Here is a 12,425-nt window from a genome sequence, read left to right as displayed (position 1 = left end):
CTTCTTCCCGTCACAATTTGGCTTGTGAAGGTGGGATAAACTCGTCAACCATGATGCATCATTTCCTTCTCCAAGCTGCGTTATTAAATGTGGTTATTTTGTTTTCTTCTTCGCTGGACTTGTATGGTAGTAACAACGACGACCCTGGCGGGCCATTCCGCAAAATTGATGAACGAATCCCCCATGAGCCCGACCCATGCGTGATATCCTGAGCTGCAAACGCCGAAATGACTGCTATCGTGCGCCTATCGAAGCCCGGCGCCCCCAAAAAAACGTTGAGACCAAGACGCAATATGATGTTTGCAAAAGAAGAAGTCTTGCGAGCTCTCTTCTCTTTTTCAGACCGCCATCACCCACTCTTTTCTCGGCTGTCAGCGTAAACACCAAGACGCCTCTGTCGCTCGTACTCACACACACACACACACACACACACACACACACACACATACAAACCCCGCCGCTCAAGACCTCGCGAAGCCTCCAGACAACCTCGTTCCGGGAGCCGCCACGGAATGGTTTTGGACACGCGATTAGCCGCTCGCTCATCTCTTCCTCGTTTTCCAGCAGTCTTTAATTCCCTTGGCCGCCTCAGCCAGGTCCTTCTCCGTGACGCGGTCCTCGATACTCTCCATCACGCTCTTGATCGTGGAAATGTGATTGGCCTCGGCCTTATCATCGCGAAAGCGGATGATCCTCCACCGGTTCTTGTCGTCCTTGTGGCACTCGACGATGCGGTTGTTCAGCGGATCCCCAAGGGACTTGAGCGTCTCCCACTCATCCTCGGTGATGTGCACCTCCGAGAAGAACTGGTACTGTCCGTCGCCCATGAAGCTCCACAGCTCTGAACGCGGCACGTTTTCGTAGTCAATGTACGGCTCCGTGAAGTCGTCAAAGTTCTCGTCCGGGTGGACCGTCGGGAAGTTCAAGCGTAGCCGGCAATCCACCGTGTTCTCTTCAGGCGGCTTCCACTTTAGGATGTGCGGGTCGGTGCCGTGCTTGTAGTCGGATGAAACGCACGTGAAGATGAGGCCGTCGTTGCCGTGTCGCAGCTTGGGCAGGATTTCGCGAAACATCATTTCTATGCCGTACGAGAGCTGCATCGACTTCATCTCTACGAGGAACGGCTGGAAGTCCTTCTCCTCCGGGTACTGTTTGAACAGATCGCGATAAGGCTTGTAGATGTTTTCTTGAAAGTACGCCAGGCGCTTGTCGAGGGTGCGCGACATGAGGTCCTGGCCATCGAGAACCAGGCAATCGAAGACGAGGAAGCGAGGAGCCTTTTGACCGCCGCCAACGTCATCCATGACCAGCTCGCCATCGACGATGGTGCGCGTGTGGTGCTTGCCCACGTCATCTTTTCGCGGGAAGTGGAAGCTGCTGTTCTTGATGAACCAGTAGTCGTTTTTGCGGTCGATGAGGTAGTGAATCTCGCGGCCGCTCTCGTCCTCGGTTAGGTACAGCAGGTACCGGATGCCGTCCGACTTCTCGCAGACGTAGTAACTATTCGTCGCGTTGAGTCAGCAAATCTCGTCGCGCGTTTTCTCATTCTCTTGGTGTTGTCCGACACCTATACGGCAGGCGAGAGGGATGGGCGCGGGCGGCCAAAGGTGCACTCACTCTTTGTTCCGGAGCTCGTCCAGGTGCTTGCGCGCGAAGCTGACGGGCTGTGCGCCGGGGAAGCTCGTTTGATTGCGATGCAGGAGATTTGCAACCTCCCGACGCAGGTCGAAGAGCAGTTGCCCCTCGGCCTTGATGCCGGGTTCTGCGATTGAGGCGATTGGGCCCTCTGGAGGCGGCTGTACGCCATCCATCTTGTGTGTTGTGTTGCGCAAAGGAGAAAGTACAAACAGGTCCGGCCTAGCCTCGCGACGACGAAAAGTCTCGGAGCTTTATCGGTTTCTTATCGATAAGCGATACCACAGGGAGCTGTGCCGTACCTTGGTAGGTACCTTAGGTGTGCTGGAGCCTGGAACTCGCGACAGCCCGGACCTGCCTACGGATACGTTGTGAGAAAGGATATGCCAAGCTGTGCCAAGCCATTTGTGATGTTTACGAAGTGGTCTAAACACTCTCTTTGAGATGTCACAGTCACAAGATGAACTCACTCTGGAACACCGAGCTGAACTAATCTGATTATTTCTTGGACTATACAATGGCTTTTACGAACGGCAAGCCCTCGTAAACGCCAAATGACCTTCGTCGTTTCGCCAACTGACGAGCGAACCTCAACCAAGCCTGCGGAATCAACGCCTCGTCAAATTATAGGAACAAGCCGGCAGCTTTGAGCTGGAGCTGTTCTGATATCCACGCGCAAATTCATGTCCCGTTACCTCAACTCACGCCTAGCTCTCGTCAATCTTGCTGACCTCGGCCTTGGCATCCTCCCAAGTCTCCTTGTTCTTCTTTGCCCATTCGATCTGGCTCTTGGCATACGCCAGCTAATATCGTGTTAGCTACGGTAATGTCATAGATACCGCAAAACTTACCATGTAACGGCGCAAATCCTCTTCCTTCTCTCCCTGGAATCTCTTGAGATCCTTCAAGATGCTGGCGCTGGCCTCCTTGACGTCGTGTTCGGATACAACCTTGGCCTGCTCCAGCTGCTCAATGCTCTCTCTGGTCTTTCCGATCATGTCGCGGCGCGTCCTCTCAGGGTCGACGTCTGCCACTCCTTGGATCGCATGGCGAATCGGTCCGAAAATCTTGTTCGTGATAGAGTTGCTACTCGCGGCCTTCTTATGACCTGGCGTAGAGTTGCTTCTCTGCGGTACTCCCTGGCTTGCTGATGGCGCCGGCTCACCGTGGGTGGGAGGAAAGTCGGAGTCGATGGATGCCGTATCTTCGGCGCTACCCTCGCGTTGGTGGTTCGACGTTCCCGCCTCTCTGAGGCTTGTTGATCGCTTCGGCGGGGGTGTAATTTGTTGACTGCTGCTTAGGTACTGCTCAATGCGTTTGGCTTCTTGCTCGCTCCGCTCCAGCTGATCAAGAAGCGCAATCTTCTTGTTGAGTTCATCGCTCGTCTGCTCTTGCTGCACGCGCTTCAGAACTCTGTACTTGAGTACGCTGCGGACAACGCCCGCAAATTGCGCATTCTCGCGCATAGGCTCCGCAAAGCTCGCGCCGAGCGATCCGGAGAGTTCTTCCGTTGCAATGTATGACGAGTCGGCGGCCTGTCCCACCCTCTCAAGCGCAGGTCCCAATGACGGCGCCTGTTCCGACAGCGCAAACGCGTTGAACTTGGAACCCAGCTCGCAGAGATCGGCAGCGAGAGCTGACAGATGGCTGAGTGTCCGACGGTTGACCTTTTCCATAGATCCAGACAAAAGTTGCTCCAGTTCCTTAATCGAGGCTTCATACGTAATGAAGTACGGGTCGAGTTCCTGTTCGCTAAGATTATGGCTGTCGGGGGGGAATCGGCCAAATACGTGAGAGCCTGTTCCGGCAATGGCGTTGGGATCGACACCTGGGCCTCCCGTTGTTCTCAACTTCGCGGAGCTGGCTGGTACGGGAAGGAAGGCGTGGGCGGGTGTAGGGTTCGCTGGGTCCAGGGGGGGCGCCTTCAGGACGGACTTGGGGACTGAGGCTACGGGGTGAGAGTGCAGGACCTCACTCTGAAGGAAAATCAGCCACAATAATGCTATCGCAACGATGACATGGACTCACCCAGCTAGCATTGGGGTCAAGAAATCTCCACCACACGCCATCGACTCGGACTTCCTCCATGCGCCGGCAGCGGTTCAGGAACACAGCGAGCATGCGCTTGCGCAAGTCAATAATCTGCTGGTCTTGCTTCGCGTTCGTGGGGTTCGCGGCGTAGTCGGCCATTGTGTGCTTCTCGGGAATCGGTGGTATGATCAGGGTGGGATGCAGACGGGTAAGCGCTTCTCGCAGGGAAGCGAACTCTGAGTATCGTCGGCGGACCTCGAGGTTCTAGATTCTTGTCAGCACACAGCCGTAATCTCGACTATTCAACCAACTTACCCCGGTGCGAATGGTGTAGACGATGTATCTACCACCACTCTCTGCGCTCTTTCCTGCATCCGTAATGAGGATGGGCATCGACGGGTTCTCGTAGAGAATCTGCTCGACTCGACTCTCGTAGCCACCGGGCTTCGGGCGAGGGACGATATCGCCCCTGTCTCTAGCAATAGGCTCATTGTCGCTGCTCTCCACCTCGCTCTCGTCGTGGCCGAGGCCGCGATTCTGGGGAGCCTCGTCGCTTGTAGTGGACGGGGTCTGAGGGATGTCGAATCGCTGGTCTAGAGTCTCCCAGTCGGCATCAGCACTGTCTGAGGAATCATCCAGATCTATGGTTTCCATCATCTTGAGAATCTTGCTGGTCGCCTGGTGTTGTATTGGGGGAATGGTCGCAACATACACTCACGAGAGGTAGGAGAGGCCGGGTTGGCCGAGGAGGAAGTCAGGCTGTCCCGCCTGTCAAAGCTGGTCCCATAGGGGTTGTTGTCCTCGTCGTTCCACATGATGCTAGCCGTGACTGAAGACAACAGCAAACAAAGCTATAGGCTGTGATTCAATCGTGCGAAAGGGTTTGCGGTCTCAGTTAGGCTGCGCGCCGGGGGGATGCGCAGCTGAGCCGGGTGTAGCGGGGGAGGGGTGTGGAGGCAGTCGGTAGCATGCGACAATCAGCGATCGGGTGATTGTGAGTATCGGAGTCGAGAACAAAATATCCCAGTGGCTCAGTGATAGAACCCAAGTCCCAGGGCAGACTGTGGATGCGGTCGAGGTGCGGACAAGAGGTCGGTCGGGCGTGGGGGAAAGAGGTTGATCGGTGATGAGGTTCGTGTGGTGGTTGGACTAAGGTAAGCTCCAGGGTGCAGCAGGTGCAAGTGCCATTCCGGCCGGAGACCCAGGCAATGACGAAGCCACCTCCGGGGGCCTGCTTTGGCCTTACCTTACGCACCCGGACTGGGTGGCACCTTCCATTCCTCAGTACCTTAGCAGGTACCTACCTGTTTGTACTTCACCTCACCTCACTCGCCAGCTCACCTTCTCAGCCAATGGATGCCTCCAAATGTGCCTTACCTCACCACTTTGTCCTACAGCGCACGGGCCAGAGTGACACAACTACCTGACTTACCCCTGCTTTAGCAACCCGCAGTGCCGCTGTTTTGTTCTGGAATATGCACATCTCGGCACATCTCTGAATTATGAATGCACACATGCAACTGTCAAGGGGAATCTTTGTTTGTATTGGCTTGGTTGAACACACCCCTGCGGTTCATCTGCCGCCGTAACCTGACTCCATCATCTGAGCATCCTGTGGACCTGTCAAGCAACCCTCAGACTCCTGAGACCTCTCCATCCATCATTAAAAATCCATGCCAAAATGGATTCATATCAAAAACATGTTTCTGCCATGTGTCTTGCTTCCCATGGCTAGTCATCTCAAAACGACGTCGTGTTCGTTTCAGCAATTTCACTCAACTTTGTCTATGCCACACGGCGAAGCTGGTCTGGTGCGTATCGACCGCCCCCTTGATGAACTGGCCTTGGTGGAGAAGGCGGCGGCGAGTCGACGTCAAATTCATCAGTGCTATCCGACTCATTGTGATACGGTGTACTACAACTCATCTGTAAGTTTGGGAGCAACTTTCAATGCTCCAGTCAACCGTACCTGTACTCCTGGATCTTCGGAGGGTCTCGCTGAGGAGTGACCTGGTTGCTGTGAGTCCCTTGTATGGGATAACTCAGATCACCTGTCGAGAGCCGGCCAACCATCTCGACCGTGCGAAGCGTCACCTCCATCGGGTCCTTTCGAGATTTCTTGGGCGATCCATCCCTGTCGGTCTCCGTCTTGCGTTTGACGACTTTGTGATTTTCACTCTGCCTACTGGTCGCGTCAGCCTTCTTGTCAACTCTGATAGATGAGATCTCCTACTCTGGACTTTTGGACGGGCTGCCTTCCACGGCCATTGGAGATGTCGCAGGTCGGCTGCGTGGAGGTATGCCTCCAACTCTAGAAACTTATCAGCAGATCGCAAGGTTTGGAGGTCAAGGCACCAACTTGGGGCTTCCTAGAGCACCCGTCATACGGGGAGAGGTCTCTGACTTGGATCTCGGGATGGCCGTGGCCCGCGTTTTGAGAGCACTTTCTCTAATTAGCTTTGCCATCTTCGCCTCCATGAGGTTCTTCTCATACCTTCTCATTGGCTTGATCTTGCGAGGGCTGTGACGAGGCTCATCTCTGTGGTGGCTTTGACCGGTAGGGATGTCCTGTTTGACGTCCAGCTTCGCCTTCTCTTTTCTCTTCTGTCGATTCCTCGTTTCCTCAGTTGTCGTGTGCACCTTCTTTGAGGTCTTGAACTCGGTTGAGTCCTTCTTGATTGTTGCGCCCTGCTTCTTTCCTGTTCTTCCCGATAGGCCGTCGGGTCGCTCGGCGGACAAGACGTAGTCGTCGCTGGCAACAGTAGCTCCGCAGGGAGAGGCAACGTTCTGTGCGCTCTGACTGGCTTCGGGCTTTCGACGTGTTTCTGGGGATGGGGGGTCGGTGACGGACGTCATTGACAATCTCGATTGATGGCTGTCCCTTGTAGACACCTCATGCAGAGAATTGGAGTCTGAGCTTGCAATGGTCGAGGCTCTGCCTACCGGGGTGCTGAAGATTTCGAACAGCCTGCGGGCGAGTGACGGCCGTCCACTGGACGCCTCTTGTGGACGCGAATCACCCCGAGGATGTGTCCAGGGTTGTGTTGACCATATGTTTTGAGAAGGCGGCTGTGGTACTTGTTGTCCTTGACCACTGTCTTGAACGACAGGAGCCGCATATGTTCTCTGAGGCGGAAACGGGTTTTGATAGCCGCCTTGAATGGACACGCCGTGGTTTGGATACGGCTGGTAGACCACTGGGTACATAGTTTGAGGCGGATGAATCGGCATCGGCGTCGGTACATAAACCGGAACGGGCGGTGGAGGGGGTGGAGGAATATGAAAGAAGGTCGGGGGAGTGATCATAATTGGCGGTGGCTGTTGTACAACAGATAGGCCGTTATGTCGGAACGGAATCGATGGCTGAGTAACGACGGAGCTGGCCCGGCTATCAACTCTGCGCCGACGGCGGCGTGCCTTGCGGACGAGAACGAAATCTTGATGTGTCCATTCCTTCTTCTTTCTCTTCGACTTGAGGAAGAACCATAGAGAGAATGCAAGGACAACAAAGACCACGGCGATGCAGACGATAATTCCGGCCTGTTGAGCCTCTGTAAGACATCCCCATCCAATGCAGGTGGTGTCTGAATTTGGCGATGTGGGAGGCAGTGGCCCGGTCGGCTCCTCGGCTTGCCGTGTGGAAAGTCGACTGGAATCTTCTAAATGTGATCTGAGGACCCAAGAGTTGAGTCTCGCCTCGGATGAAGAGATGGCTGGCATGACGGAGTTTTCACATCTCAAGTCGGGTCGCTGATGAGGGTGGAAGCGTTCTGATTTGAGATGAGGAGGAGTGGGAGGGGACTGCATATGGCTTGAAATAAGATATCAGAGAGACAGTTTTTCAGGACCTTGAGTGGGAGCAATGTTGAATGGGCAAGAGGGAGTAGTCGTATATCACTGCGCTCTTTCCGTTTCAAACCTCTCTCATTTCACTGTTGAAAAAAAGTCTTACGCAGCGTCCACATGAATTGGACTGTAAATCAAACTTAGATATAATATTCACTAGCAATTCCATCAAACCCAAGCTTCACCTTCATATCCTTCTTCGTTCTTCATGCTAGAAGGGAAAGAACGACCAACTACTTGGTAGTTGTAGGTGCGTGTAAGTGAGCTCACTATGTCTCAAGTACCTGACTCAAACGCGTAGAGTCCAGCCATTAAGAAGTGCTGTCTACTTTAGAGACATCAGCCAATCAAAGCACACATTGACAGCAGCTCGGTGAATGCAGGAGAGCCCCACTAGCGTCTTTCCAGACCCACCAGTGCAAGGCCAACGCGACTGAGTGATCCTTTCCTCAGCCTCATCCCAGCTCCCCCGAATTTCTTAATTACTTCTTTCTCGTCAACCCATCCCATCGCTATATCCATCCGAGGCATGTCATAGCCTCTCATCCGCCACAATGTCAGCCCACCGGAACGGCGCGATGAACGGTGCCAATGGCACAACGAGTGCGCCAGTCAGCAAACGGTTCTCTGACATACCGGCTGCCATCGACGTTCCTGTTCAGGGCGAAGCCGAAGACGAGGCCGTCGAAATCGATCTCCTCGAGCTATTCGACGACCCGACCGAACTTTGCACCCTTTTCGAAAATGAGCGCGCCGCTCGTACCTACTGGATGACCGTTTCGCTGGCCTACGCCAAGCAGAAGAAGATCGACCATGCCATCGAAATGCTGGTCCGTGGTGGAAACGCGATGCGCGATAACGGCCCCAAGGAGAAGCTTAGCATGATCTCTTGCCTCTGCTGGATGTACCTGTGGAAGAGTCGCGAGGCGCCGCGCCTGCCCCCCGATGGCGAGCTAGCCTCCGAGGCAAAGACGAAAGAATACTACCTGCAACTGGCAACTTCGACACTCAACGATGCATCGCGCATCAACCCCGCGTTCCCTCCCCTGTTCCTCGCCCGTGGTGTTCTCCAGTTGCTCAAGGCATCGCTGCAGACGCCGAAGACGGCTGGGCACGGCCAGGTTGATTCCGAGAGGGCAGACCTTCTGCGATCGGCACTGAAGGCTTTCGAAGACGCGATTCGAGTTTCCGGAGGCAAGAATATGTTGGCGATGATGGGAAAGGCGCGCACTTTCTTCTCGCTCGGAAAGTATCCTGAGTCTCTGGCATGCTACCAAGATGTTCTGCAGAAGATGCCAGACTTTGTCGACCCCGATCCGAGAATCGGCATTGGATGCTGCTTCTGGCAGCTTGGCTTCAAGGATGACGCGAAGCTAGCGTGGGAGCGATCTCTTGAGATCAACCCCGATCACAAGGTCGGCAACATCCTTCTCGGTCTCTACTATCTCGACGCCAGTGGCCATATTCCCACCAACAGTCCTGAGTTCCTTCGTCTCTACAAGAAGGCCATGACCGAATACACACAAAAGTCCTTCAAGCTCGACAAGAATATGCCTCTCACATGCGCCACCTTCGCTGGTTACTTCCTTTCCCGCAAACAGCTGCCTACAGTCGACTCTCTCGCGCACAAGGCGATTCAATACACGGATGTCAACGCCATTGCTAGCGACGGCTGGTACCTGCTGGCACGAAAGGAACACTACACGGGCGACCCTGACCGTGCAAGTGACTTCTATCGTCGGGCTGACGACGCTCGTGGAGGTTCTGAACGTGGATACTTGCCGGCCAAGTTTGGTGCTGCTCAGCTCGCCGTGTTGAGAGGCGACTTGGGCGAGGCAAAGTTGCGTCTGGAGAAGATCATTCAGCAGTCCAAAAGCCACGAGGCCATGATATTGCTGGGAACTCTGTACGCCGAGGAGGTTTTTGCCAACCAGGACGCCGATGGCAAGGAAGATAAGTCGGCTGAGATGAAGAAGGCAATTGGTCTTCTTGAAGGAGTCCGAGGCGCCTGGAAGGATTCCAAGAAGAGCATGTCTCCCGATGCCGCGGTTCTCCTCAATCTCGCTCGCCTTTATGAGACCGAGTACCCGGACAAGGCTCAGCAGTGTCTGCTCCAAGTTGAGCAACTTGAGCTCGAGCAGGTTCCTGAGGAGGAGCAACCGAAGGATATCGACGATGAAGCCGAGAAGCGCGCTGCTCTGCGCAAGTTCTTGCCACCACAACTTCTCAACAACATCGGCTGCTTCTACTCTCAGTCGGAGAGGCATGAGCAAGCTAGTGAGATGTTTGAGGCTGCCCTGGGCGCTTGCATGAAGATCGGCGAGAAGGATTCGGAGATTGACACTGACGCTCTCGTCACCACGATCAGCTTTAACCTCGGCCGCAGCTACGAGTCTCGTGGGCTTCTCGACGAGGCCATTGAGGTCTACGACGGCTTGCTCAAGCGCCATGATGATTACACCGACGCTCGGACACGACTGGCATATATCAAACTCAGGAAAAACCCTAACAAGGAAGGCCCGGATGCCGTCGCGAAGCTGTACCAGGAGAACCCGCAAGACCTCGAGGTTCGCGCTCTGTATGGCTGGTACATGGGTAAAGTCCACTCGCGCAAGCGACCACACAACATCAACGAGGACCACGAGTTCCGCCATTACAAGCACACTCTGCAGAACTATGATAAGCACGACCGATACGCTCTGGTCGGCATGGGTAACCTGTATCTGATCCAGGCGCGAGAGATGCGCCGCGAGTCGGACAGTGACAGAGCCAAGCGGAGCGCAACGTACAGCAAGGCGGTTGAGTTCTTCGAGAAGGCCCTCTCTCTGGATCCCAGGAACGCCTACGCAGCACAAGGTATTGCCATTGCATTGGTGGAGGACAAGAAGGACTACAAGACGGCACTTGGCATCTTCGTCAAGATCAGGGATACCATCAAGGATGCTCATGTCTACGTCAACTTGGGCCACATCTACGCTGAGCTGAGGCAATGGACCAAGGCCATCGAGAACTACGAGACGGCGCTGTCGAAGGAGGGCAAGTCCAATGACCCCGTCATTCTTGCTTGCCTAGGCCGCACTTGGCTCAATAAGGGCCGTTCCGAGCGCGATCTGGATGCTTACCGACAGTCCCTCGACTATGCCAAGAAGGTAACCTGCCCCCTCCGAAGCTTTACTAACGGCAATGCTAATTCTATGACGTTTAGGCTCTTGAAGCTGCTCCGGATCAAGTCCACTACAAATTCAACGTTGCGTTTGTGCAGATTCAGATGGCGACAATGGTTTATGCGCTGAGTGAGAACCAGCGCACGGTAGCGCAACTTCAGGACGCCGCCGCTGGTCTCGAGGCTGCCATCTCAGCGCTGGACGAGATTGCTGGCCATCCCCAGACTCCCTATCCCAAGCATGACGTCGAACAGCGTGCCAACATGGCTCGCAACACGCAACGCAAACAGCTCGAAAGAGCCATTGCCAGCCAGAAGGAGTACGAGGAGAAGAACAAGGAGAAGCTACAAGCCGCACTTGAACAACGTCAAGCGGAGCTTCGCCGGCGCGAAGAGGAGCGCCAGAAGGCTTTGGAGAAGGAGCGAGAAAAGCAAGAGAAGATCAAGAGGGAAAGAGAGGAGATTGCGGCAAGGGACAGAGAGATTGCCGAGCGCCGCGCCGAAGAGGACAAGGCTCGTCAGGAGGCTGAGATGACCACAGACGAGGAAACGGGCGAGAAGGTTAAGCGGAAGAAGAAGCCGGCGCCGAGAGGCGATGGTGAAAGTCGTCCAAAGAGAGGGTCTCGCAAGAAGAGGGCGGAAACCGATGGCGACGAATCGGGAGAGGAACGTCCCACGAAAAAGAAGCGCCGTCTCACAAAGAAGGAATCCGTCAACAACACCAAGTACAAGTCCGCCGAAATCGTCGTGGACAGCGACGACGACGATGACGATGAGGATCCTCTCGAGCGCGCAGAAAGGGCTCTTGAGAAGGCCAGCTCTCCGTTATCCGACGCTGGAGACAAGAATGGCGACGAGGATGACCGCATGGATGTGGACAATAAGAACGACGATGAAGACGACGATGAAGATGCAGGCGGCAGCAGGCGGCAGCAGGCCTCACGGTCAAGAAGGGGCAGAGTCATTGACAGTGACGAGGAAGACGAAGATGAGGGTCCGACCAAGAACGGTGCCGACGCTCACTCTGACGACGAGGCACGTCCAGCAGCAGACACCAGCATGGCAGACGACGACGACGAGTAGAGGCAGATAATGGCTCAAAGACTGGACTTGGGTATATCAGAGGTGGGCAGACGGAATTGCAAGTACAGCCATCAGGTGGCCGGAATTTTATAAAAGCGTCTGCGTCTATTTCGGCGGAGTGTAGTATAGGTATGATAGGATGGGAATTACATAAAATGGGACAATGAATTACCGACACGAGAAACCGAGCAGTTTCGGGGGTCTGCCGACGGATGTGCATGCGAACCTTCACGGGCCGGCGCCGGGGTCTTGCCTCGTTGTTGAACTGAGTCGCAAGAGGAGGCTTCGTAGAGCGAGCAGACGGACTAGACTGACTGGTGTGCTTTGATGACTGCACAGTAAAAGCTGACTACGACGGCGGCATTTTCCCCGCGGGGGTTCGCCCAAGCGCCAGCAAGACCGAACCCGACTTCAACGATGAACCCCGCGCTCCGGATCGTTGGAATACGTCGGAGCGGGTTTAAGCGGGAAATTCAAGCGGCAAAATCAAGCGACATTGGCGTGGCATGGCAGCGTGGTAGGTAGCGTGGCAGCATGCCTGCCGGTGGGGTTCCAACAAGGTTTCCGAGCACCTCGAAGCTTTCGTGATACGCCATGCACGTATCCTCCATCTGTTGGACTCGAGCGAGCAGGTGCAGATGCACGAGACGTCGACCGTCGCAACGCC

At 54.9% G+C, this 12,425-nt stretch overlaps 4 protein-coding genes across 4 annotated transcripts; 1 reads left to right on the top strand and 3 right to left on the bottom strand.

Moving 5' to 3' along the window:
* Positions 1–542: 542 nt before the first annotated feature.
* On the bottom strand, positions 543–1,811 carry GCG54_00005980 (mRNA-capping enzyme subunit alpha; the record flags this gene model as incomplete). The annotated part of the gene is made up of 2 exons (XM_045405994.1): positions 543–1,500; positions 1,618–1,811. 2 exons carry the CDS (start codon positions 1,809–1,811, stop codon positions 543–545), a joined length of 1,152 nt encoding a protein of 383 aa, XP_045265377.1.
* Positions 1,812–2,342: 531 nt separating this feature from the next.
* On the bottom strand, positions 2,343–4,481 carry GCG54_00005979 (Sorting nexin-41; the record flags this gene model as incomplete). Its single annotated transcript, XM_045405993.1, has 5 exons — positions 2,343–2,438; positions 2,487–3,611; positions 3,664–3,930; positions 3,982–4,307; positions 4,385–4,481. 5 exons carry the CDS (start codon positions 4,479–4,481, stop codon positions 2,343–2,345), a joined length of 1,911 nt encoding a protein of 636 aa, XP_045265376.1.
* A 970-nt stretch (positions 4,482–5,451) lies between these two features.
* On the bottom strand, positions 5,452–7,386 carry GCG54_00005978 (uncharacterized protein; the record flags this gene model as incomplete). Its single annotated transcript, XM_045405992.1, has 3 exons — positions 5,452–5,581; positions 5,636–5,844; positions 6,022–7,386. 3 exons carry the CDS (start codon positions 7,384–7,386, stop codon positions 5,452–5,454), a joined length of 1,704 nt encoding a protein of 567 aa, XP_045265375.1.
* A 680-nt stretch (positions 7,387–8,066) lies between these two features.
* Positions 8,067–11,758, top strand: GCG54_00005977 (Tetratricopeptide repeat protein 1; the record flags this gene model as incomplete). The annotated part of the gene is made up of 2 exons (XM_045405991.1): positions 8,067–10,661; positions 10,718–11,758. 2 exons carry the CDS (start codon positions 8,067–8,069, stop codon positions 11,756–11,758), a joined length of 3,636 nt encoding a protein of 1,211 aa, XP_045265374.1.
* Between the last annotated feature and the right edge of the window lie 667 nt (positions 11,759–12,425).

The sequence above is a fragment of the Colletotrichum gloeosporioides genome, assembly GCF_011800055.1.
Source record: "Colletotrichum gloeosporioides strain Lc1 chromosome Unknown consensus_36, whole genome shotgun sequence".
Taxonomy (NCBI): domain Eukaryota; kingdom Fungi; phylum Ascomycota; class Sordariomycetes; order Glomerellales; family Glomerellaceae; genus Colletotrichum; species Colletotrichum gloeosporioides.
The sequence above is the reverse complement of the archived record's forward strand: the minus strand, read 5'-3'. Positions and strand labels throughout refer to the sequence as shown.